The sequence below is a fragment of the Pristis pectinata genome, chromosome 3 (assembly GCF_009764475.1).
Source record: "Pristis pectinata isolate sPriPec2 chromosome 3, sPriPec2.1.pri, whole genome shotgun sequence".
Classification (NCBI taxonomy): domain Eukaryota; kingdom Metazoa; phylum Chordata; class Chondrichthyes; order Rhinopristiformes; family Pristidae; genus Pristis; species Pristis pectinata.
Genome location: NC_067407.1, coordinates 139,408,587 through 139,435,547, shown reverse-complemented (window position 1 = coordinate 139,435,547; position 26,961 = coordinate 139,408,587). Strand labels below are relative to the sequence as shown.

Below are 26,961 nucleotides of genomic sequence, written 5' to 3'. Positions count from 1 at the left end.
GAGGTCGAGAAGGTTGAGAGCTTCAAGTTCCTGGGAGTGAACATCACCAACAACCTCTCCTGGTCAAATCACGTAGATGCCACGAACAAGAAAGCTCACCAGCACCTCTACTTCCTCAGGAGGCTAAAGAAATTCGGTTTGTCCCCTTTGACAATCACCAACTTTTATCGAAGCACCTTATCTGAATGCATCACGGCTTGGTACGGCAACTGCTCTGCCCAGGACTGCAAGAAACTGCAGAGAGATGGACACAGCCCAGCGCATCTCGGACACCAGCCTCCCCTCCTTGTACTCTGTCTTTACCTCTCGCTGACTTGGTGAAGCAGCCAGCATAATCAAAGACCCCACATACCCGGGTCATCCTCTCTTCTCTCCTCTTCCATCAGGTAGAAGATACAGGAGCCTGAGGGCACGTACCACCAGACTTAAGGACAACTTCTACCCCACTGTGATAAGACTATTGAACGGTTCCCTTATACAATGAGATGGACTATGACTTCACTATTTACCTTGTTGTGACCTTGCACCTTATTGCACCGCACTTTCTCTGTAGCTGTGACACTTTACTCTGAACTGTTATTGTTTTTACCTGTACTACATCAATGCACTCTGTACTAACTCAATGTAACTGCACTGTGTAATGAATTGACCTGTATGATTGGTATGCAGGACAAGTTTTTCACTGTACCTCAGTACAAGTGACAATAATAAACCAATAAACCAATACCAATACATCTTTCCCATAACAGGGTGACCAAAACTGTGCACAATACTCCAATTGAGGCCTCACCAGCAGCAGAATGATGGTGGACTGACTCAGGGGAATGATTGGCTGGATTGGACTATGCCCTGCTTATTGTGAAAGCACATACCTGGGCAAGTTTCCACATTGCTGGGGAGATGTCAGAAGCAGACTCATTAGCTGTCTCTGTCAGCGCATGACATTTCCGATCATCAGACACTCTACCTGTCCCTCCTCACAGTAAGTATGTTATCACTGGGCTACTGTGTTAGAACTCCTGACCCAAACGCACACTGACAGCACCTTCACTACACAAGCCACAGCAGGTCAAGAAGATGGCCCAACAACCCCATCTCGAGGGCAGTTAGGGAAAGGCGATCAATGACGTCCCCACCAAAAGTACAAATGATCTTCTTCCAACCACATAACTGTACAAGGGATGAGTTCAACAAGAGGTTCTCCAGATTGATTCTCAAGCTGAAGGCATTGCTTTATTATGAAGGGTTGATCAGGGTAGACCGACAGTCTCTGGAGGTTAGAAGAATGAGGGGTGATCTCATTGAGACATACAAGGTTCTGAGAGAAATTGACCAGATAGAAACTGCTTCCTCTCAAGACTCTGGAGAAAAGGTGTACAGTCAGGGATTTAAGACTGAGGAACTTCTTGACTCAGTCAGTGGTGAATCCCTGAAGCCCTCTTTCCCAGAGGTCTGTGGGTGTTCAGTCAGTGCGTGCATTCAAGGCTGGGATCTAGAGGTTGTTGGCAGTCATGGGATATGAGAATCGGATGGGAAAGTCAATTTGAGGAAGAGGCTAATCCATAATCTTCTTGACTGTTGGAGCTGTCTCAGGATGGGGGAGAGGGGGAGGGAAGCTACCTCAATGTACTTACGTATAGCCTAATCTGTCTGGATGGCACGCAAACTAAAGCTTGTCACTGTATCTCAGTACATATGATGAAATACCAATAACCCACTACCGCTTTTAGTTTTTGTGCTATCTCAACCAATCTATCTTTTAAAAATTCTTTTTGTGAATTTCACCCCTTCACAGAGAGAATTGCTCAATGCTGTCAATAAATTAAGGTGTCTGTTGTCAGGTCATGAAGGCACTGAGATCAGTTCTGTTCAAATCTTACCCAGTGAACAGGTCCAACCATATCCAAGTCTCTGGAAAATATGTCCTGACGCTCTGATCTTCTGGTCCTTCTGGTTCAGCAGCTTGGCTCATGACCTTAAACTCAACATTGGCATCAAATGCAATTGTATCTGTGAAAATAGACGCACAAGATTAGCAAAGCTTCCTGCCCAGTATTGACAAGATGAGGTTGGCAAGGCAAAGTCCAGGAAAGTCAGAGACTGTGCACTTTTAAAGAAAGCCCCATTGTTGGATCTCTTTGGTCTGAAGCCGAAGACCTTTGGGCACCCTTTGTGCAATGTTCAGCTATCCAATTCGGGATTGAAAGGAGTCAGAATTAGTCGGATGCATTTCCTTCTTCTGCTACTCCTTATTCTGTCAGCCAAGATAAGTGGAAGCAGTTGTTCACCATTCAGACCCTCCCTACTCTGTCATTCAATAAGATCATAATTGATTCTGTGCCTCATTCTTCTTCCCATTCTCTCTCCATATCTGATTGCTTAGTATTGAAAAACCTATTGAATTCAGACCTGAATATACACGGTGACTTAGCGCCAATTCAAAGTGTTTGTGATCTACTGAGACTAAAAAATGTATTCTCCTAAGACTATGATCTCTAACTTTTACATTCTCCGGGCAGTTCTCTCTGCCAAGTGCTCAAAAAATTATACATTTCAAGATTACCCTTATTGTTCTTAATGCCAGTGAAGATAGAATTTATTCTATTCTAAAATAACCCTCTTTTTCCAAGAATCAGTTTTCCAAGTAAAACTTCAATCTCCCATCTTTAAGGCAAGTATATCCTTCCTTCCAAATCTGCAAATAATGAAGGGGATCTGTTCAGAATGCATTATTTGTATCAGTATAAAGTTTCAGATTCATATGTGACTCAAATTTCAGCCACCTTTACCAGTAAGTGTGCGGTGCGAGACCTCTGGAGATACAAATTACTGGAATCACAATGAATTTATAATGTACAAATAGGCCACTTGCCTGCTAGGTCCACGTTGGCTTTCATGCACCATACCTTTTTGATTTAACTCCATCCGTATGTCCTACTGATTCTTTTTTCTGCTTGGCTTTCCCTTCAAGCCACTGACACTGAACCTCTAACCTTGCACCAACATCAAGCCAGGAGGTCACTTATTATGAGCCAGGAGATCGTTCAGCCCATCAGGTCAATGCTGTCTCCCATTAGAACAATCCCATCAGTCCTATTCCTATCCCTCTCCTCATTTCTCTGTATCCCTGCAACTGATTTTCTCTCATGTGCCCATCAACTCTCCATTAATTTTTTTGCCACTCGGGGGTAATTAGCAGTGGCTAATTAACCTACACGCACATCTTTGGGATGTACAGGAAACCAGAGCAGGCAGGGGAAACCCACACAATTGCAAATTCTAGAGACAGCTCCTGCAGTCAGGATTGAACCCTGGTCTCTGTGGCTCTGAGACAGTTTCACCAGCTGCTGAGCCAGAACAACTCCACAGTGATTCAGCTCCAACATGTGATGCATCGTCACCAAAAATCAACAGACCTCAGACACTCATAGGGGCCAGAGGAGTCTGTGCAGCTAATCAAGTCTCCTACATCTGTGCCTTCACAGATCAGTAACAGCATGAACCATTGACTGTGGATAAAATAAAGATCAGGGAAAACACTGGAGAAAAGAATTTCCTAAGAACCAAGTAAGGAAGAAAGGTTTGTATTTCTAAAATGCTTTTCACCATCTCAGGACATTGCAGAGTGTTTAACAGTTAATGAAGTATCTGTGAAGTAGGAAAATTTAGCAATCAATTGAAAACATAGACAATAGAACAGTACAGCCCAGGAACAGGCGCCTCGGCCCACAATGTTCTGCCGAACTAATTAAACACCTAACTAAACCAAACCCTTCTGCCCACACAATGTCCACATCCCTCCATTCTCTGCACATTCATGTGCCTATCTAAGGGCCTCTTAAATGCCTCTATCGTATCTGCCTCCACCGCCACCCCAGGCAGTGCATTCCAGGCACCAACTACTCTCTGTGTAAAAAACTTGCCCCGCACATCTCCTTTGAACTTACCCCTTCTCACCCTAAATGCATGCCCTCTGGTGTTAGACATTTCCACCCTGGGAAAAAGATACAAGCTGTCTACTCTATCTATGCATCTCATAACCTTATAAACTTCCATCAGGTCTCCCCTCAGCCTTCGCCACTCCAGAGAAAAAAAACATAGTTTGTTCAACCTCGCTTTATAGCACATGCCCTCTAATCCAGGCAGCGTCCTGGTGAACCTCTTTTGTACCCTCTCCGAAGCCTCCACATCCTTCCTGTAATGGGGTGACCAGAATTGAATGCAATACTCCAGATGCATCCTAACCAGAGTTTTATAAAGCTGCAGCATAACCTCCTGACTCTTGAACTCAATGCCTCAACTCATAAAGGCAAGCACGCCATATGCCTTCTTTACTGCCCTATCAACATATGAAGCCACTTTCATGGAGCTATGAACTTGGACCCCAAGTTCCCTCTGTATGCCAACACTGTTAAGGGTCTTGCCATTAACAGTGTACTGTCCCTTTACATTTGATCTCCCAAAGTGCAACACCTCACACTTGGCCGGATTAAACTCCATCTGCCATTTCCCTGCCCATATCCTACAACTGATCTATATCCCGCTGCATCCTTTGGCAATCTTTTACACTATCCACAACACCACCAATCTTTGTATTCTCTGCGAACTTACTAACCTACTCATCCGCATTTTCATCCAGGTCATTTATATACATCACAAACAGCAGAGGTCCCAGTACAGATCCACTGGTCACGGACCTCCAGCCAGAATAAGTCCCCTTGACCAGTACCCTTTGCCTTCTATGGGCAAGCTAATTCTGAATCCCAATGGCCATTCACCCTGTCTCCCATGTATCTTAATACTTTGTGCACAGCAAGCTCCCGAAAATAACATCATAATAAATATCAGAAAACCATTTCAGTGTTGTTGATGGAGAGATTAAAGACAGGACGTAGTCAAACTAATACCATGGGATCTATAATATTCATCTGAAGGAACAAAGGTCTTATCTGATCCCAAAGTTGACAGTACTGTGCTTTCTCGACATCGCACTGGAGAATCGGTCCACATTACATGATTTAGACCCTGAGATGAGACCTCAGCCCAAGATTTTAAGAGATGAGTAAGCTATCCTTTGTTTGAAATGTGCACAAAGCATTTCATAATGCTAAGATGCCTTTGCTAATTGAATAGAAGTTGTGGACCAGAAACAGAGGATTTGGTCCTTTGGTGAAGTGTATGAGCTTTCTCTCACCACTCCATTACCACATCGTACTACTCCTTCTGCTCTCAGAGTCAAAATCAGATTTATTATCACCGACTTCTATGATGTGAAATTTGTTGTTTTGCGGCAGCAGTACAGTGAAAAGACATAAAATTACTGCAAATTACAAAAATAAATAAATAGTGAAAAAAAAGGAATAACAAGGTAGTGTTCATGGGTTCGTGGACCGTTCAGAAATCTGACGGCGAAGGGGAAGAAGCTGTTCCTGAACCGTTGAGTGTGGGTCTTCAGGCTCCTGTACCTCCTCCATGGTAGTAAGGAGAAGAGGGCATGTCCCGGATGGTAAGGGTCCTTAGTGATGGATGCCGCCTTCTTGAGGCACTGCCTCTTGAAGATGTCCTCGATGGTGGGGAAGGTTGTGCCCGTGGTGGAGCTGGCTGAGTCTACAACCCTCTGCAGCCTCCTATAGCTTATGGTCATAATTCCCTAACTCCTCTTCCAAGTAGAACACAATGTTGTGCCGACCTATATACATACTTTTGAACTGGGATGCTCAAGGTTAACTTGACACATTTTTTCCTGATGATACAACTAAACATGGTGATACAACTATATGTGGTTTATAACATAGAACATAGAACAGCACCGCACAGGAACAGGCCCTTCAGCCCACCATGTCTGTGCCGACCATGATGACAAATTAAACCAAATCCCTTCTGCCTGCACATGGTCTATATTTCCCCCATTCCCTGCCTGTTCATGTGTCTGTCTCAATGCCTCTTAAGCGTTGATATTGTAGTGCTGTGTAAGTGGTCCTGTGGAATCCTTTACATCCACAAGAGAGGACAGATGGGGCCTCAACTTAATGGCACATCTCTGATTTGGAATGTTCCTAGTATCACACAGCGAGCCTGAAAGCTTGAAGTCACATTTCGGCTGGAATTTGCTTTGATAGATGAGACCTCAATCAAAAAAAATCCTCAAAGTCTTTTCTAAAACCATACACAATAAGAATTGTTGAACATAAATTGCTCCAAACAAAAAAATGGCATGGAGTTCGTTCCTTCACAACAAGCCATGTATAATTTGCTCTAACCTCGACTTGCACCATTATGCTCGGAACCCTGAAGAAGCAAAACACTGGCCCTTCCCTTGGAAGCACTGAGGTTTTGACACAAAGGCACCAGCTGTATTTATTTATTTATGGAGACAAACAGGAGGCTTTAATTTCCACTTTTGGTGCTGTGATCTAAAGCAAAACGATTGATGACTGAAAATAGGGGAGACACGAACTCTCCCATTTTACCGCTGGAACAGCAGGGGGAATTAAGACCTTTGAAACGTATTCAATTCTTCGGGGAAAGAAGTTATTTATTACTGAAAGTATGGGAATCAAAACTCTTTGAGAGGACTGCATCCAATTTGAAACGCCAGAGAAAACTGACTGTCCTCATGGTCACAAACAAGGGGTGTCAATGGAACAGCTTTAAACTTCTCGTATGAATTCCATACTTGGCCTCAGGCATCCATTCAACTTCCAAAAGGTTCTCCGTACTTCTCCACTGTACCCTAATATACTGTGCTGCTGCTGCTAAAAGCTAATTTTCACAATATTTATACCCTGCTTATGTATGCCTATGATAACAATGGACCTGAACTTGAAATTGAACATCTAGTTTTTTTCCACCCTGATTTCCATTGTTCCACTCTTGGCCATAGCTCAGCACATCACGGGAACCAGCCTCCCATCCGTGGACTCCGTCTACACCTCTCACTGCCTCGGTAAAGCAGCCAGCATAATCAAAGACCCCACCCACCCCGGACATTCTCTCTTCTACCCCCTCCCGTCAGGCAGAAGATACAAAAGCCTGAAAGCACGTACCACCAGGCTCAAGGACAGCTTCTATCCCACTGTTATAAGACTATTGAACAGCTCCCTAGTACGATAAAATGGACTCTTGACCTCATAATCTACTTCTGCCTGTACTGCACTTTCTCTGTAACTGTAACACTTTATTCTGCATTTTGTCATTGTTTTCCCTTGTACTACCTCAATGCACTGTGTAATGGATTGCTTTGTGTGAACGGTATGCAAAACAAGTTTTTCACTGTACCTTGGTGTGACAGTAATAAACCAATTTACCAATTTACCAGCTGCCAGGGTCCAGAGCTCTGGAACTCCCCCTCACCCAAACCTCCCTGTCTCTCTACTTTTCTTTCCTACTTTCAGATGCCACTTAAAACCTACACTTGACCAAGATGATCACCCATTCCACTAACGCTGATGGAGCTTATCAGGGTAGATGCAGAGTTGGTGCTTCCCCTCACTGGGGTGTCTAGAGCGAGGGCCACAGTCTCACCCAATCACAGAATATAAGGACAAGGAAGTTAAGAAGAACTCTTATAGGACACTGTGTTGGTCACAGATGAATATAGTTCAGAGTTCTGGGTACCATACTCCAGGAAAGGTGTGAGAGTACTGGAGTGAGTGCAGAAGAGACTTACAAGATTATTCCATCGATGAGGGACTAGTTGCATGGGTATGTCGAAGGCTATGATTGCCCTCATTGCAAAATAGAAAGTGCAAGGGAACCTGACAGAGGTTTTTAAAAATATGGAGGGTATAGGCAGAATAGAGGACAATACAGAAAGGAACTGGAGGAACTCAGCGGGTCAGGCAGCATCTATGGAAGGAATTGGACAATTGATGTTTCAGGTCGAGTCCTGATGAAGGGTCTTTACCCAAAATGTCAACTGTCCATTTCCCAAGTTGTGTATAATTTATGTTTAATTTATGTTTTTCTTGTGAATGCTGCTTATCTGATGCTATGTGCCTGTGATGCTGCTGCAAGTAAGTTTTTCATTGCACCTGTGCACACATGGACTTGTGCATCTGACAATGAACTTTGACTTTGACTCAATTGTAGTGTTCATCAGGGAGCTGGATAAATATCTGGAGGGAGAGAATTTCCAGGTTACGGGGAGGGAGCAGGAGAGAGGAATACCGTGATTGTTCTAACAGAGCTGACGGTCCAAATGACCTTGTCCCAATTTGTAACCATTCTGTGACTCACACCTCAACTTCACCAGCTGTGAAACAACCAAATTCAGACTCTAGGTACAGGATATCTTTATCCACCTTTCAAGTAGATCTCTATTTCCCAATAACCAGGGCTACCAATGAAATATTTCAGAATTCATACTTACACATCGGCATAGGGGGTGGAAAATAAGCATCTGTTAACACCATTAGACCGCTTTTCTGTTAACAAAACATCAAAAACATTTGGTTCAATAGCTGATTCCTTTAACATTCTTTTGGATGCTGGTCGGTAATGGGGGGGGGGGGGGGGCAGAGCACTAAATTTCATGGCGCCGGTTACCTTGTCCCCAGCAGTGTCAAATCTTCTGCTCCTCCTTCCCTTCCTGAACACTTCCTTCCTCCACGCCCTCCTCCCGTGCCCCTCTGCCCCTCCTTCACCTCTCCACAACTACCCCGCCCTCCTCCCTTCCTCCCCTGATCCCGGCGTGCCTTGCCCTCCTCTCCTCTCAACCCTCCTCGCCTTGCTGCAACCTCCTTCACCACTACACACCTCCCCAACCCCTCCGTTCTCTCTGTTCCCTCACCAATCCCATACACTACTACACCATCCCCACCCCCCACCCTGCCCCTCCCCAACTCCTCCACCCACCAGTTGGCAATGCTAGCGTCCTTCGTTGCTGTGGTCCTCTCCAGCCTTCTCCACAGAGTCAATCCTGTCTATGTGCTCTTGTAACGGTACTGAGGCCATTGACCTGAAACACTATCATCTCTTTCTTTCTCCATGAATGCTGACTGACCTGCTGAGTATTTCTGTCATGTTCGCCTTTATTTACTCTTCCAGCTGCCTCACTCAAACTATGTCCCAACTCACCCTCACATTACTAATGTTGTTATAGGATACCTGAAATACATTGTCTTCGTGGCTCCCTCCAAAATAGTCTCTAACAGCAGTTTCCAATGCCTGAACAACCTGCAATGGGAAGGAATCAAAACTACAGGTCAATACAACCCATTCTTATGGAAACATCAAATCACGTTGCAACCCTCCCCACCATCGAGGACATCTTCAAGAAGCGGTGCCTCGAGAAGGCGGCATCCATCACTGAGGACCCTCACCACCCGGGACATGCTGTCTTCACGTTACCACCATCAGGGAGGAGGTAAAAGAGCCTGAAGACCCACACTCAACAATTCTGAGGGCACAGCCTCAGAATAGAAGGATGTCCCTTCAAAACAGAGATGAGGAGGAATTTCTTTAGCCAGAGGGTGGTGAATCTGTGGAATTCGTTACCACAGACAGCTGTGGAGGCCAATTCACTGGGTGTATTTAAAGTGGAGGTTGATAGGTTCTTGATCAGTAAGGGTGTCAAAGGTTACGGGCAGAAGGCAGGAGAATGGGGCTGAGAGGGAAAAATAAATCGGCCATGATCGAATGGCGGAGCAGACTCGATGGGCCGAATGGCCTCATTCTGTTCCTATGTCTTATGGTCTTATTCAGGAACAGCTTCTTCCCCTCCGCCATCAGATTTCTGAACGGTCCACTAACCCATGAACACTACCTCATTATTCCTTTTGTTTTGCACTACTTATTTATTTAAGATCTCTTTATTAGTCACATGTACATTGAAACACACAGTGAAATGCATCTTTTGCATAGAGTGTTCTGGGGGCAGCCCGCAAGTGTCGCCACACTTCCGGTGCCAACATAGCACGCCCGCAACTTCCTAACCCGTACGCCTTTGGAATGTGGGAGGAAACCGGAGCACCCGGAGGAAACCCAAGCAGACACAGGGAGAATGTACAAACTCCTTACAGACAGCGGCCGGAATTGAACCGGGGTCGCTAGCGCTGTAATAGCATTACGCTAACCGCTACACTACTGTGCCTGTATATAAATGTGGAGGCCGGGGAGTCAACCTGCGATATAAAGGCAGTGCCTGAACAGGGACTTGAACCCTGGACCCTCAGGTTAAAAGTCTGATGCTCTACCGACTGAGCTACCCAGGCCCTGCTTTTTTGTAATTTACAGTAATTTTAAGTCTTTGCACTGTACTCCTGCCGCAAAACAACAAGTTTCATGTCATATAAATTAGTGATAATAAACCTGATTCTGATGAGAAATCTGAGTTGGGTTTGGGCCAGGCCAATATCATACTGGGTCTGACCACTAGGTTGTGCTAACAGGCTGGAGGTACAGCATGGAAACAGGCCCATTCAGCCCATCGAGTACATGCCCACCATCAACCGTCCACTTACATTAATCCTACCCTCATCCATTTTATTCCCCCCACATCTCCATCAACCCCCCCCCCCCCAGATTCTAGGGAAAGAAAGGACTGCAGATGCTGGAATCTAGATGAAAAAACAAGAAGATACTGGAGGAACTCAGCGGGTCAGGCAGCATCCGTGGAGAAAAGAATCCATCCTGAAGAAGGGTCCTGACCCGAAATGTTGACCACCTGTTTTTCTCCACGGATGCTGCCTGGCCTGCTGAGTTTCTCCAGCATCTTGTTGTTCTTCCCCCTAGATTCTACCACTCACCTACACACTAGGGGATGTGGGGGGCAATTTACAGCAACCAAACCATATAGGTTTGGGACATGGGAGGAAAGTGGAGAACCCGGGCGGAACACACGCGGTCACGGGGAGAACGTGAAGACTCCACACACAGAGAGCGCCCGAGGTCAGGATCGAACCTGGGTTGCTGGAGCTGTGAGGCAGCGACTCAACCCGCTGCCAGCGCACTGCCACTTGGTGCTGTGAGTGCTGGTACCACCCAGCGTGTTTGTGGAGAAGACATTGATTCACCTTCAATATCTCCACACTTGAAGAGACATTAAGCTTCTGTATAAATGAATGGTCATGAGTACAGTACAAGAATGCTAGACAATAGGAGGCACTCTAGCCTGCCCTGCTCTTCAACATGACCATGGCTGATCTGCCCCAAGTCTCTACTCTTCTGTGCTAGTTCCACTTCATGCTCAATTCTCCAATGTATCTACCTCCTAATAACCTCCAACGATGAGATGGACTCTTGACCTCACAATCTACCTTGTTATGGCCTTGCACCTTATTGTCTAGCTGCAATGCACTTCCCTGTAGCTGTGACATTTTACTCTGCATTCTGTTATTGTTTTACCTTGTACTACCTCAGTGCACCATGTAATGAATTGATCTGTGTAAACGGTATGCAAGACAAATTTTGCACTGTACCTCAAAACAAGTGAATAATAAACCAATACCAATACCCCTGACAACCCATTCCAGGCACCCACCACTCTCTGTGTAAAGAATTTGCCCTGCACATCTCCTTTAAACTTTCCCCCTCTCACCTTACTTGATACTTCTACCCTGGGAGGAAGACTCTGACTCTCTATCCCATCTGTGCTTCACAGCATTTTATAAACCTCTATCAGGTCTCCCCTCAGCCTCTGCCGCTCCAGAGAAAACAACCCAAGTCTGTCCAACCTCTCCTCATAGCACATGCCCTCTAATCCAGGCAGCATCCCGGTAAACCACTTCAGCACACTGTCCAAAGCCTCCACATCCTTCCTGTTAATGGGGCGACCGACTCCTCAGCAACAAGTCGGGGCGACCACTGGAGGAGAGATTAAATTCAGGGGCAGCCAATAATGGAAGTGAGGAGAGACTTCAGAGGGTTGCAGGGCTGCAGGGAGATAAAGAAAGGGAGAGATAAAGAGATGGATTGAGTGAGAGAGAGCGGGGGAGAAAGAGAGATGTAGCATGGGGATGGACTAAGACCATGATAGCGTTTGAGAACAAGGATTAGAGCTTCCCTGTAGCTGTGACACTTTACTCTGTATTCTGTTATTGGTTTTACCTTGTACTACCTCAGTACACTGTTAATGAATTGATCTGTACGATCGGTATGCAAGACAAGTTTTTCACTGTACCTCAGTACGTGACAATAATAAACCAAAACCAATACCAATACAACCCTCTGAGGTAGAGAGTTCCAGAGATTAACCAATACGTTTCTACACACCTCAGTTTTAAATGACCACACACCCCACACCTCCTCCCCAGCTTGTTCAAGACTTTCCCACTGGTGGAAATATCTCAACATCTACCCTGCGATGCCACCTCAGCACCTTATATGTTCAATAAGATCACCCCTCATTCTTCTAAGCTCCAATTTATATTTTTTTAACTGCTCATGATAAGATCTCTCATCCCAGGAATTAGAAGAGTGAATTTTTTTTGGACTGCCTTCAATTCTAATAAATCCTTTCTTAACCCTATATCTAATGAATGGTCATACACTTACCTATAATTACAAACCGTTGGTTTATGGAGTTCATTGGAAAATAAACTGAATCCCAGTCAGTGATTCCCCAAAGGCTAAAAGAAATCCAGTGTCATAAAAAGACCCATTGACTAGTGACCCAATCTCTCATGTAGGACCTGAAAAGCCCACAGAAAGCGTGCGGTGAATTCTGAGTTCCTACCAAGTACATAGCGTGCAGACTTTTTAGTCAGAACTTACCAATTCCTCGGAGATGTCGTTCCCTCCTTTGAGAAGCTGGGAACTCTTGTCCACTACCAAGAGCCCGATAAAGGAGCTGACCTCAGTGGTGGACACACTGAGAGAGACATTTTCAGCTGGCTTGGTCTGCTTCTTATTCCAGGATACTGAAACCTGTATTAGTCAGGACCCAGAGGAAATGTTAACTTTTCAGAGACAACAGCTTGTGTTTACACTGTGCCTTTAGCAGAGTTAAAATGTCCCAAAATATTTGTCTGGGAGCATTATCAGACAACAATTAATGTAAGGAGATGTTGGCCCTGGGTCTACAAGCTTAATTATTGGAATTCAAACCAAGAACAAATTCCACATCCGGATGCTGAGGGACTTAAGGATGGATTATCTAGGACTTAATGCTCTAGGTTATCAGCCGGATGAGATGGTTGATTGAGACAGTGGGAGTAACCAGGATCAAGGAATCGAGAGTGACTTGGGACAAGAATTGAAGCAAATTCAGAAAATGCATCATAGGGAGTTTGGCCGTGTTTCAAGAAAGGAAAATCCTGGAGTGAAATTAGCAGGGATGAGCAGGAGAATGGGATTGAAAGCATTGCTCTTGTGGAGAGCCAGCACTTAATCAATAGGTCGAATGGACCTTTAATGTGCTGTAACCATCCCACGGTGCAGAAATTCTTCAGTGCATCAAAAGAGGAGTTAACAAGCATTGTAAAGGTGGCTGTGCCTGTCCAATGGCAGATGAAACTTGTGGCATTGTCTGCAAAAGAGACAGCGTCACACAAACTGGTGACGGAAATCAAGTAAGTCGCAGTTAGAAGGTTATAGTTGGGTTGGGAGGTGAGATGGTGTGGGGGAGGGCTGAATCAGAACCATGTGGGGAGGGGAGGTTAGACCTTGAGTCACAGGGGAGAGGTCAAATCTGGGGATTGGGTCAGAGTATTGAAGGCAGAGGGGATAGGAAGTGAGCAGGCCATTATCTGGTTGTGGAGATAAGAGATAAGATGGATAAAAGATAAGATTTCTTTATTAGTCACATGTACATCGAAACACACAGTGAAATGCATCTTTTGCGTAGAGTGTTCTGGGGGCAGCCCGCAAGTGTCGCCACGTTTCCGGTGCCAACATAGCATGCCCACAACTTCCTAACCCGTACGTCTTTGGAATGTGGGAGGAAACCGGAGCTCCCGGAGGAAACCCACACAGACACGGGGAGAACGTACAAATTCCTTACAGACAAAAGAACATACAAACTCCTTACAACCCAGGGCGCTGGCGCTGTAAAGTGTTATGTTAACCGCTACACGACCGTATCATCAGCAGTTGGGAGTGGAGCACGTCGAGCAAGCAATGAGTGAACATCTACCTGTCAGAGGATCCACGTCAGACTCAATGGTCACAGACCAGGAGAGTCTGGTCCACCGCAGAATCAGCCCTCAAAACTTTTGGTGGAGACCTGCCTCTCCACAAGTGATGTGGAAACGACCACTACACACTGGTCTACATAACTGCATGTGTCCAAGGAGGCATGCATCACACACACCACAGAGCAGCAATTAGTTTAGAAACAAACTAAATAAGTATCCTGATGCAGGGTTGCGACTCAAAACGTCGACAATTCCTTCCTCCCCACAGATGTTGCTTGACCCGCTGAGTTCGTCCAGCAGATTGTTTGTTGCTCCAGATTCTAGCCTCTGAAGTCTGTTGTGCCTCAGTTGGTTTAGCAATCTGTATGTCCCTTAGATCATATTAAGAACATAGAACAGTAGCACAGGAACGGGCCCTTCAGCCCACAATATTGTGCCAAACTAATTAAACTAATAATTAAATGCCTAACTAAATGAATCCCTTCTGCCCACACAGTCCATATCCCTCCATTCTCTGGACATCCATGTGCTAATCTAAGAGCCTCTTAAACATCTCCATCATACCTGCCTCCACCACCACATTTCAGGCACCCACCACTCTCTGTGTAAAAAACTTGTCCCGCACATCTTTGAACTTACCCTCTCTCACCTTAACTGCATGCCCTCTGGTATTAGACATTTCAACCCTGGGAAAAAAAGATACCGGCTGTCTACTCTATCTATGCCTCTCATAATCTTATAAACCTCTATCAGGTCTCCCCTCAGCCTTCGCCGCTCCAGAGAAAACAACCCAAGTTTGTCCAAGCTCTCCTCATAGCACATGCTCTCCAATCCAGGCAGCATTTAGTAAATGGGTTTTCGATAAAATTCAATTGGGTAGTGCCCAAAATCATGTAAACATACAGACTAGGAGCAAGAGTAGGCCACTCAGCCCCTCCAACCTTTCCACCATTCAATGGCTGACCTGATTGTAACCTCAACTCTGCACCCCTACCTCCCCATGACTGTTCATGTCTTTGACAATCAAGAATGTATCTACCTCTGCCTTCAAGACATCCAAAGACTCTGCTCCCACTGCCATTTCAGGAAGAGAGTTCCAAAGCCTTATGTCTGAGAGAAAAAAAGTTGCTTCATAGAGTCCGAGGGTCAGCACGGAAACAGGCCCTTCAGCCCAACTGGTCCATGCCGACCAAGATGCCCATCTAAGCTAGTCCCACTTGCCTGTGTTTAGCCCATATCCTTCTCAACCTTTTATATCCATATATCCCAAATGACTTTTAAATGTTGTTAATATACCTGCCTCAACCACTTCCTCTGGCAGCTCGTTCCATATAAGACACCACTCTCTGTGTGAAAACATTGCCCCACAGGTTCCTATTAAATCTCTCCCCTCTCACCTTAAACCTATGCCCTCTAGTTTTTGATTCCTCAACCCTGGGAAAAAGACTGTACATTCACCCTATCTATGCCCCTCATGATTTTATACACCTCTATAAGATCACCCCTCAGTCGCCTACACTCCAAGGAATAAAGTCCTAGCCTGCCCAACCTCTCTCTGTAACCCACCCCCTTGAGTCCTGGCAACATCATCAATAATCTCCTCTGCACTCTTTCCAGCTTAATGACATCTTTCTGATATCAGGTGACCAAAGCTGAACACAATACTCCAAGTGCAGCCTCAATAACGTCTTGTACAACTGCAACGTAACATCCCAACTTCTATACTCACTGCCCTGACTGATGAAGGCCAGTGTGCCAAACACCTTCTTCACCACCCTGTCTACCTGTGACGCCACGTTCACAGAAAAATCCGGCTCATCTCCAGCTTAAATGAGCAAACTCATACTTTTAAACATGAAGCTTAGTTCTAGAACTTCTCATTAAAGGGAACACCCTCTCGACATCCGCACTGATGAGACCACATAGAATCTCTCATGTTTCATTGAGGTCCTCAATGAATTGCTCAGCATGTAAGTTTGAAGGGTGGTCTGCAGAATGACACAGAACAAAAAGCTCAGTCTAGTCAAAAAAGCACTGGCAGATAATGGGCAAGCCTAATGGGGCACAGACGGTGACACAGAACTGCCGGCTGTGACTGCAGTTCTCCCTCTCTCTGGAATGGACCCAAATAAAACAGAGACACAAAAGATTCATCTAAGCTACTCTTAGCAGTGTGGAGGAACAGAGGGATCTTGGGCTCCACGTTCATAGATCCCTCAAGGTTGCCGCACAGGTCGATAGAGTTGTTAAGAAGGAGTATGGAGTGTTGGCCTTCATTAGTACTGAGTTCAACAGCTGCAAGATGATGTTGCAGCTCTCTAGAACTCTGGTCAGACCACACTTGGATTATTGCGTTCAGTTCTGGTCGCCTCATTATAGGAAGGATGTAGAAACTTTAGAAAGGGTGCAGAGGAGATTTACCAGGATGTTTCCTGGATTGGAGAGCATGTCTTATGCGGATAGGTTGAGCGAGCTCGGGCTTTTCTCTTTGGAGAGAAGGAGGATAAGAGGTGATGATAGAGGTGTACAAGACGATAAGAGGCATAGATCGAGTGGACAGTCAGAGACTTCTTCCCAGGGTGAAAATGGCTAACGCAAGGGTGCATAATTTTATGGTGATTGGAGGAAGGTGTAAGGGGGATGTCAGTGGTAAGTTTTTTACACAGAGTGGTGGGTGCGTGGAACACACTGCCGGCAGAGGTTGTGGGGGCAGATACATTAGGGACATTTAAGAGACTCTTAGATAGACACATGAATGATAGAGAAAAGGGGGGCTTTATGGGAGGGAAGGGTTAGATAGATGTTAGAGCAGGCTAAAATGTCGGCACAACATTGTGGGCCGAAGGGCCTGTACTGCGCTGTAATGTTCTATGTTCTATGTTCTATTGTAGATTCTGGAATCTGGACCAACACACAATCTGCTGGAGGAACTCAGAGGGTCGAGCAGCATCTGTTGGGGGAAAAGAAACTGTCGACATTTCGGGTCAAAACCCGGCTGAAATAAAATAGAAAATGCTGGAAAACTCAGCAGCTCAGGAAGTATCTGCAGAAGGAGGAACAGTTAATGTTTCAGGTTGAAGAGCCTTCGCCAGAACTGAGGGAAGGAGAAAGCAAGTTACCCTTAGCAGAGAGAGTGTGGGCGGGATGAGTGGAATAAAGGGAACGTCTGTAACAGTTGAATGACGAAGCCATTGAAAGGGCAGTCAAGTTCCTTTGGAATTCCTTATTTCAGATGAAGAGTCTCGACCTGAAACATCGACTGTCTATTGCTGTCCACAGGTGCTACCTGACATACAACATAGAACATAGAACAGTACAGCACAGTACAGGCCCTTCGGCCCACAATGTAGTGCCGACCTATATAAACCTACTCCACAATCAATTTAACCCTTCCCTCCTACACAGCCCATAACCCTCCATTTTTCTTACATCCATGTGCCTGTCTAAGAGTCTTTTAAGTGTCCCTATTGTATCAGCCCCTACCACCACCCCCGGCAGTGCGTTCCAGGCACCCACCACTCTCTGTGTAAAATACCTACCTCTGACGTCTCCCCTAAACTTTCCTCCAGTCACCATAAACAGATGTCTGGTATTGGCCTTTGCTGCCCTGGGAAAATGTTGTTAGCTCTCCACTCTGTCTACGCCTATCGTAATCTTATACACCTCTATCAAGTCACTTCTCATCCTCTGTCACTCCAAAGAGAAAAGCCCTAGCTCGCTCAAACTTTCCTCATAGGACGTGTTCTCCAATCCAGGTGGCATCCTGGTAAATCTCCTCTGCACCCTCTCTAAAGCTTCCACGTCCTGGAGTTCCTTCAGCAGATTGTGTGTTGCTCCAGATTCCAGCATCTGCAGTCTCTGATATCTCCAGTTAAACTTCTTTGTCTATGTAACACATGGCTAATGTTGTGAAGTCGGGGTGAGGTTAGGTAGTCAGGCCCACACAGACATGCCCAGCAGACCAGAATATACAAATGACTTGGGATGCAAGTCCATGGCTCATTGAAAGTGGCTACACAGGTAGATAGGGTAGTTAAGAAGGCTTATGGAATGCTTTGCTTTCATTAATCATGATATTTACTCTGTAATTGGTATTGGTATTGGTTTATTATTGTCACTTGTACCGAGGTACAGTGAAAAGCTTGTCTTACAAACCAATCGTACAGGTCAATTCATTACACAGTACAGTTACATTGAGTTAGTACAGAGTGCATTGAGGTAGTACAGGTAAAAACAGTAACAGTACAGAGTAAAGTGTCACAGCTACAGAGAAAGTGCAGTGCAATAAGGTGCAAGGTCACAACAAGGTAGATCGTGAGGTCATAGACCATCTCATTGTATAAGGGAACCATTCAATAGTCTTATCACTGTTATTGTTTTTACCTGTATTACATCAATGCACTCTGTACTAACTCAATGTAACTGCACTGTGTAATGAATTGATCTGTATGATCGGTATGCAAGACAAGTTTTTTACTGAACCTCGGTACAAGTGACAATAATAAACCAATACCATTACGTTGTATTGAGTACAGGCATCAAGAAGTTATGATGCATCTCTATAGAACTCTGGTTAGGCCACATTTAGAGTATTGCGTGCAGTTCTGGTCACCTCACTACAGGAAGGATGTCAAGGCTTTAGAGAGGGTGCAGAGGAGGTTTACAAGGATGTTGCCTGGATTAGAGGGCATGAGCTATCAGGAGAGGCTGGACAAACGAGCTCTTTTCTCTGGAGCGGTGGATGCTGAGGGGTGATCTGTTGGAGGTGTATAAAATTATGAGGGGCATAGATAGGGTGGACAAGCAATACCTTTTTCCCATTATTGAGCGATCCAATACCAGAGGGCATGAATTTAAGGTGAGGTGGGTAGGTGCAGAACAGACGTGAGGGGTAAGTTTTTTACTGAGAGAGTGGTGGATGCCTGGAATGTGTTGCCTAATAGGGTGATGGAGGCAAATTCATTGGGGCTTTTAAGAGGAGCTTGGATGGGCACATGAATGAGAGGAAAATGGAGCGATATGGGCATTCTGTAGGGAGGAGGGAATAGCTATGTCGGCACAACATTGTGGGCCGAAGGACCTGTTTTGTGCTGTACTGTTCTATGTTCTATGTTCTAGGAAAGACGGGAAGAACAGGGAGTGAGGGCAGGGGTGGGGACGGGGGGAGGAATAACAAGAACGAGCGGCCAGTCCTGATACAAACAGAAAGACAGAGCAAGTTATCTGACGTTAGAGGATTTGTCATCGAGTGCTGCAGGCTGCAATGAGTCCAGACAAAAGGTGTGCTGTTGTTCCTTGAGTTTCCATTGGGCCTTGTTGTAACAGTGCAGGAGACCACAGACAAAGATCAGAGTGGGAGTGGGATGGAGAATTAAAGTGGCAGGCAACGGGAAACTCATGGTCCTTCTTGTAGATTGTGCTCCTCAATGTAACTACCCAACTTGCATTTGGTTCCTCCATTGTGAACACCAAATGAAGTGAACTAGATTGGAAGAAGTGCGGGTGAACCGTTGCGTTATTTGGCCCAAATAAACCATCTTACCTTATTTGCAAAGATACCCTCCACGTTCAGATCCAAGGTATCACCGATCACCAGACCATCTACGATGTAATAGACAATGAGGCGAGCCAATGGTGCCCAAGAAATGTCCGGAGTTAACTGGATTGTGGTCAGGTTACTTTTGCCGATAGTTACCACTTGACCTTTTGAAGTCACCTGAATGTTGGAACAAGGTGGAGAAAAGGGATGGAGTTAAAATCAGCACGTGAAAGGATTTTCCCCGATAGACTGGAAATGCTGTAACCTGGAATGAAAAACAAACTGCTGGAGGAACTCAACGGGTCAGGCAGCATCTGTGGAGGCAGAGGGATAGTTGACATTTCAGGTCAAGACCCTGCATAAGGACTGAGAGTGCAGAGGGGAGAGAGTCAGTATAAAGAGGTGAGAGGGAGGGGTGATGGAGGTGCTGGCAGACGATAGGTGGAACCAGGTGAGGAGGGAGGTAATTGGCAGATGGAGTCAGGTGGGGGGAGAGGAAGAGGTGGAGTTGGGAGACATGTAACCTGTCTACATGTTGAGTCCTGATGCAGGGCTCAACCAGAAACGTTGAACATCCAGTGCCTTGACTTCCTCAGGAGGCTGAAGAAATTCAACAAGTCCCCTTTGACCCTCACCAATTTTTATCAATGCATCATAGAACGCATCCCATCTGGATGCGGCTTGGTACGGCAACTGCTCTGCCCGTGACTGCAAGAAACTACAGAGAGTTGTGGACACAGCCCACCACATAATGGAAACCATCCTCCCCTCCATGGACTCTTGTCTACACTTCTTGCTACCTCAGTAAAGCAGCCAGCATAATCAGAGACCCCATCCACCCTGGACATTCTCTCTTCTCCCCCCTCCCATCGGGCAGAAGATACAAAAGCCTGAAAGCACGTACCACCAGGCTCAAGGACAGCTTCAAGGTTATAAAACTATTGAACAGTTCCCTAGTACGATGAGATGGACTCTTGACCTCACAATCTACCTCGTTATGACCTTGCACCTTAACGTCTACCTGCACTGTACTTTCTCTGTGACTATGACACTTCATTCTGTATTCTTTTATTGTTTTACCTTGTACTACCTCAATGCACTGTGTAATGAATTGACCTGTACGATCGGTTTGCAAGACAAGTTTTTCACTGGACCTCGGTACAAGTGACAGTAATAATCCAATACCAATTCCATCCTCTGCCTTCACAGATGCTGACAGACCCATTGTGTTCCTCCAGCAGTTTGTTTTTTTGCTCCAAATGTACCCTGGTTTCAGGAATGTAAACAACCGTTTTACCTAACATTGCTCTCTTTTCTAGCCCCAGCTGCAGAAGGGTGCAAAGGTGATGCAGCAGTTAGTGCCGCTGCCTCTCTGTACCCGGGACCCAGGTTCGATTCTGTTGGGACATCATGTTGCAGTTGTATAAGTCATTGGTGAGGCCGCACTTGGAGTACTGGGTACAGGTTTGTTCACCCTGTTGCAGGAAAGACGTGGTTAAACTGGAAAGAGCGCAGAGAAGATTTACAAGGATGTTGCCAGGACTCGAGGGCCTGAGTTATAGGGAGAGGTTGGCCAGGTTAGGTCTTTATTCCTTGGAACGTAGGAGAATGAGGGGCAGCCTTATAGAAGTGTTTAAAATTATGAGAGGCAGAGATAAGGTGGATGGTAACAGTCCTTTCCCCAGGGTAGGGGAGCCCAAAACTAGGGGGCAGAGGTTTAGGGTCAGAGGGGAAAGATCTAAAAGGGACCTGAGGGGCAACTTCTTCACGCAGAGGGTGGTGAGTGTGTGGAACGAGCTGCCAGAGAGAGTGGGTGAGGCAGGTACAACAATATCATTTAAGAAGCACTTGGATAGGTACATGGAGGGGCGGGGCTTGGAGAGATATGGGCCGAACGTAGGAAATTGGGACTAGCTGGGTGGGCACAGTGGTCGGCATGGACTGGTTGGGCCGAAGAGCCTGTATCAACGCTGTATTGCTCTGTGACTCCATGACTCTAAATTACCCTTCTATCTATGGCCAAAATAATCAAAGGAAGTTTGATGGACATGTGTGGGGGGAATAAGTTGCAAGGGTACAGGGAAATAAGGAGAGGGGAGATAAGGTTGTTCTCCTGGAAACCAGCATTCACCTGATGGGCTTCTTCTGTTTTATGCACTCTGACCTCACAATCTACCTTGTTGTGACCTTGCACCTTATTGTACTGCACTTTCTCTGTAGCTGTGACACTTTACTCTGTACTGTTATTGTTTTTGCCCTGTACTACCTCAATGCACTCTGTACTAACTCAATGTAACCGCACTGTGTAATGAATTGACCTGTACGATCGGTATGCAAGACAAGTTTTTCACTGTACCTTGGTACAAGTGACAATAATAAACCCAATTTACCAATACCAAACAGCAGGAGGCCTGAAACTAGAATTCCACGTGTTTCTGAATGGCCAACGCTTTGTGACAGGGAGAATGGCACCAGCTCCCATGCCCAGGAGTTGCCAAGAGCTGTGAGACAATGCTGAGATTGAAGGAGTGGGAGGCACTACTGAGAGGTCATGGGTCAGAGGGCGCTGGAGACTTTCTAACTGAGCCAATCCCGATCCTTTGGATCCATTGGCAATCCTGCTATAACAACATAACCTGCATTTATATAACATCATCCAGTACAACACCCCAGGGGCGTTATCAAAAACAATTTTGTGCCAGGATTTGTAAGGCGCTTGTTGATGAGGCAGGTTTTAACACAAGAAGACAAGTAAATAGGAGCAGGAGTAGGCCACTCGGCCCCTCAAACCTGTTCCGCCATTCAACATGATCATAGCTGATGGACCCCAGACCTCAGCCAATCCCCAGTGCCTTCACTTTCCTAATCATCAAAAGTTTATCTACCTTTAGATACTTCTAATGACCTAGTAGAGCAAAAGATAGAGGGGAGAAAAAGAGTGAGAGAGAGAGATTGAGAGAGGATAAGATAGATACAATATCTTAATTAGTCATATGTACATTGAAACACACAGTGAAATACATCTTTTGCATAGAGTGTTCTGGGGGCAGCCCACAAGCGTCGCCACGCTTCCGGCGTCAACATAGCACGCCCACAACTTCCTAACCCGTACGTCTTTGGAATGTGGGAGGAAACCAGAGCACCCAGAGGAAACCCACGCAGACACGGGGAGAACGTACAAACTCCTTACAGACGGTGGCTGGAATTGAGTTGAACCCCAGTCGCTGGCGCTGTAAAGCGTTATGTTAACCGCTACACTTCCGTGCCTGCCCAAGATAGAGAGAGACAGAGACACAGACAGAGACACAAACAGAGACACAGAGAGACACAGAGAGACACAGAGAGACACAGAGAGAGAGAGAGAGAGAGAAAGAGAGAGTGTGAGACAAGTTGAGGAAGAAAATTACAGCAGGTAGGACCCAAGCACCTCCCAGTGGAAATGAAGTGTTCCACAGACTGACTAGTCCCACCTGCAATATCCCACTCCAGCTACGGTCGTCTCGAAGCTTTCTCCACCCTTTGCCTCAGAACTAAATGACTATGGCTATGATCCCTCCCAGTACAAGGGAGTACTCAACACTGCAAAGCATCCTTAAACAACACTGCATCTTTCTTGGCTGTGAGATCAAATATCCAGTGGGAATGCATAAAGAGCAGAGGGCTCCTCGAGAAATCTCACCCAACGTTCCTCATTAAAAACAGATTCGTAAGCCATTCCCCTTCTGGCTGTTTACAGGACACAGTGCTTCTTAATACAGAAACAGATGGAGCACTTTAAAGACGTTTGCTGAATATTTGTATTCCCTCAAAAGGAGTGGCATTCTCCAATATAATTGAATTTTTCTTTTTCCTGGTATAATGTTATATATTACTGATGACAATACCTGGTAGGTAAATTCGGTCGATAACTCAGAACTCTCAATGGTAAATTCAAATGGTGATCCCACCTAGGGAAAAAAAAACTTATTAATGTGGAAAATAGAATACAGAACATAGAACATAGAACAGTACAGCACAGGAACAGGCCCTTCGGCCCACAATGTTGTGCTGACCTATATATGTACTTTTGAACTGGGATGCTCAAGATTAACAGGACATATTTTTTCCTGATGATACAACTAAACATGGTGATACAACTATATGTGGTTTAGAACACAGAACAGTACAGTACAGGAATAGGCTCTTCAGCCCACAATGTCTGTGCTGAACATGATGCCAAATTAAACTAAATCCCTTCTGCCTGCACATGATCCATATCCCTCCGGTCCCTGCATATTCATGTGTCTGTCTAAAAGCTTCTTAAACGTCACTATCGTATCTGCCTCCACCACCACCCCTGGCAGCCCGTTCTACACACCCACCACTCTCTGTGTAAAAAACTTGCCCTGCACATCTCCTTTAAACTTTCCCCCTCTCACCTTAAATGCACGCCCTCTAGTATTTGACATTTTTGTCCTGGGAAAAAGACTGTCTACCCTATCTACGCCTTTCATAATTTTATAAACTTCTATCAGGTCTCCTCTCAGCCTCCACTGCTCCAGAGAAAACAACCAAAGTTTTTCCAAATTCTCTTTATAGTTTATAATTCTAATCCAGGCAGCATCCTGTTGAACCTCTTCTGCACCTTTTCCAAAGCTTGCACATCCCTCCTGTAATGGGGCAACCAGAACTGTACACAATGCTCCAAGTGCGGCCTGACCAAAGTTTTACACAGCTGCAAACTGACTTCTTTACTCTTATACCCAGTGCCCTGACTAAGCATGCCATACGTCCTTTTTACCAACCTATCTACTTATGTGGCCACTTTCAGTGAACTATGGACTTGGATCCCAAGATCCCTCTGTACATCATGTTACCTTGACAACAGGGCTCTGAACGTGGAGATAGATGGAGGGTGTGCTGGAAGATTTTTGTGTGTCTCCCACCTCAAATGCCATCGATGCACCCTCAAATGTCACCTGTTGGGAAGTTCATCATAGACATCAGAACCAGCCGCAAAAGTATGCATGTTCCAATTCTTTCTAAAGTGCATATACTGTCCTTTGCTAAGGGAATTAATGTTCATCCCAAAGCAAAGGAATGTCACCTCCTCGGCTTGCAGTCCTTGGAAATACAAGGAGAGAATACCCCAGTGTTAAATGCAATCAGTTTAAACTAAACAGCAAGAGGGGTTATGTCTTGCTTCAAAAAAGACCCAGAATGGTTTCTTGTCATATGCACCAGAATTCTTTGCTCACTTGAAGCTCACAGAGTAAACAGTACACACGGTAATAATAAATACAGCAATAAATATGACGAAGAGCTCAAGAACAATGGAATGGAGCAGAGACTGTGCGCGATCTGAGGTAGTGCAGAAAGAAATGCTGAAGTGACAATAACGGGAGAGTTCAGAGTCCGAGAACGTGGCAGCACCACCAGGAAGGGGAAGTGAGGGAGGGAATTGGTTCAGCAGTGGGGCAGAAGCTGTTCCTGAGTCTGGATGTCTGGGCTTTCAAGCTCCTGTAACTTCTCCCAGAAGGTAGAAGAGAGGTGAGGAAATGGTCAGGGGGGCTGGTATCCCTGATGATACTGCTGGCCTTCCTGAAGCAACGCACGGCGAAGATGGACTGGATGGAAGGAGATGAGGAGCCTGTGACGGACTGGGCAGTGGTTACCCCCTCCACAGGTTCCTTCAGTCCAGAGCAGAGCAGTTGCCGTACCAGGCTGGGATGCAACCCATCAGGATACTTTCTGTAGCACATCTGCAGAAGTTTGAGAGAATCCTTGTGGGCAAACGGAATCTTCTCAGATGCCGAAGAAAGTAAATACGTTGATGTGCTTTCTCGATCACCGCGTCAGTGTGGAGGGACCAGGAGAGGTTGCTGGTGATATGGATGTCTTGGAGCTTGAAGCCGTCGACCTTTTCTACAGCAGCTCATTCAGATCGAATTTGGCAAATTTTAAATGAGCTTTTAATTATTACTTAGCAGTCCTCAATCATCACGAAATAAAACTGATATTAAGGAATGCCCGGTGTGTGTGTGTGTGTGTGTGTGTGTGTGTGTGTGTGTGTGTGTGTGTGTGTGTGTGTGTGTGTGTGTGTGTGTGTGTGTGTGTGAGTGTGTTTCTGTGTGTGTGAGAGTGTGTGTGTGTGTGCATGTGTGTGTGTGTGTGAGAGAGAGAGAGAGAGAAAGGGAGAGAAGGTCTGGTCCCTACCGTTATCCATAACTGGACGGTACTTGGTAGCAATGGAAACTGAATCTGAACCAGCCCACTCTCTGGAACAGTGACGTTGAGTGTCTGTGAGGATCTCACCCACACTGCATTCTTTTCTGGGAAGCTCTGGATGATTTCAACAATCAAGCGGTTCTGCCTGTCGTGTGGTGAGAGCTTTTGGTGATCAGAGCGCGTCACCCGGACCTGCAAATGTACAAAAGAAGCACTCAGTCTATTCCAGCACAGGTGATACAACACTGTAAGCAGTGGGACCGGCTACCCTTGTAACCCTGTGGAAGTCTGGGGATGGCAAAGAAATTTATTGAAATCTCCAAAAGAAATTTCTATCACAGTTTTATTTCATCAATAAAACTCAGGAAGCAAGTTAAAATGAAAATGGTTGTAAAACTGCTGAATTAATATTAATATTCACAGTTTTCAATGCCTCCTATAAAAGGAGTGTGTGTTTCCATAAAACACACACACACACACACACACACACATGCACACACACAAACACACACACACACAAAGACACAAACACACGCACACACACGCGCACGCACACACACACACACAAAGACACACACACATGCACACACACACGTGTGCACGCACACACACACACACACACACACACACACACACACACAAAGGGATTACTGTAGTGCAACAGTTAAGTAATGGACTCATAAGTTAGAAACTTGGATAATTGACCTGGAGACATGATTTTGAATCGCACTATGAAATTCATAAAAATTCATACTTTTGGAATAAATGTTAATACCAGTAATAATTTCCATATTTCCTTATGACATAGAAAAAGGCCATTTGGCCCACTGAATCTATGCTGGCTCACAGATCAATCCCATTCCCCCCTAATTTCCCCGATAACCCATTCTGTTCACATTTCCATCAGCTCCCCCCCCCCCCCCACACTCTACCCCTCACCTACACCCTAGGGGAAATTTACAGCAGCCAATGAACCTAACAACTTGTACATCTTTGGGATGAGGGAGGAAACCGGGGCACCCGGAGGAAACCCACACGGTCACAGGGGGAATGTGCAAACTCCATCAATTAGAACGGTGCCCCTCCAATAGCTGTGGGACTTGCCACTGTTGTGATAAGGTGCTGCCCCCCCTTGCCCAC

The 26,961-nt window shown here is 45.6% G+C and overlaps 1 protein-coding gene and 1 non-coding gene across 4 annotated transcripts in view; both read right to left on the bottom strand.

Annotated features, from left to right (window-relative positions):
* The window catches only part of cd109 (CD109 molecule), a 159,180-nt gene that overhangs the window by 84,280 nt on the left and 47,939 nt on the right, over nucleotides 1–26,961 (bottom strand). For 2 of the 3 annotated variants that reach the window (XM_052011714.1, XM_052011715.1), the window contains 8 exons: nucleotides 25,810–26,013; nucleotides 24,471–24,572; nucleotides 23,499–23,561; nucleotides 19,618–19,791; nucleotides 12,715–12,867; nucleotides 9,109–9,177; nucleotides 8,372–8,426; nucleotides 1,881–2,010 (listed from right to left, as the gene is read on the bottom strand). In XM_052011714.1, coding sequence (XP_051867674.1) covers nucleotides 1,881–2,010; nucleotides 8,372–8,426; nucleotides 9,109–9,177; nucleotides 12,715–12,867; nucleotides 19,618–19,791; nucleotides 23,499–23,561; nucleotides 24,471–24,572; nucleotides 25,810–26,013 — 950 coding nt within the window. The remainder of the gene's footprint in view (nucleotides 1–1,880; nucleotides 2,011–8,371; nucleotides 8,427–9,108; nucleotides 9,178–12,714; nucleotides 12,868–19,617; nucleotides 19,792–23,498; nucleotides 23,562–24,470; nucleotides 24,573–25,809; nucleotides 26,014–26,961) is intronic. The other variant, XM_052011716.1, reaches the window with a different exon arrangement.
* Nucleotides 10,142–10,214, bottom strand: trnak-uuu (transfer RNA lysine (anticodon UUU)). Its single transcript has one exon. It is a non-coding gene; the product is annotated as a tRNA-Lys (tRNA).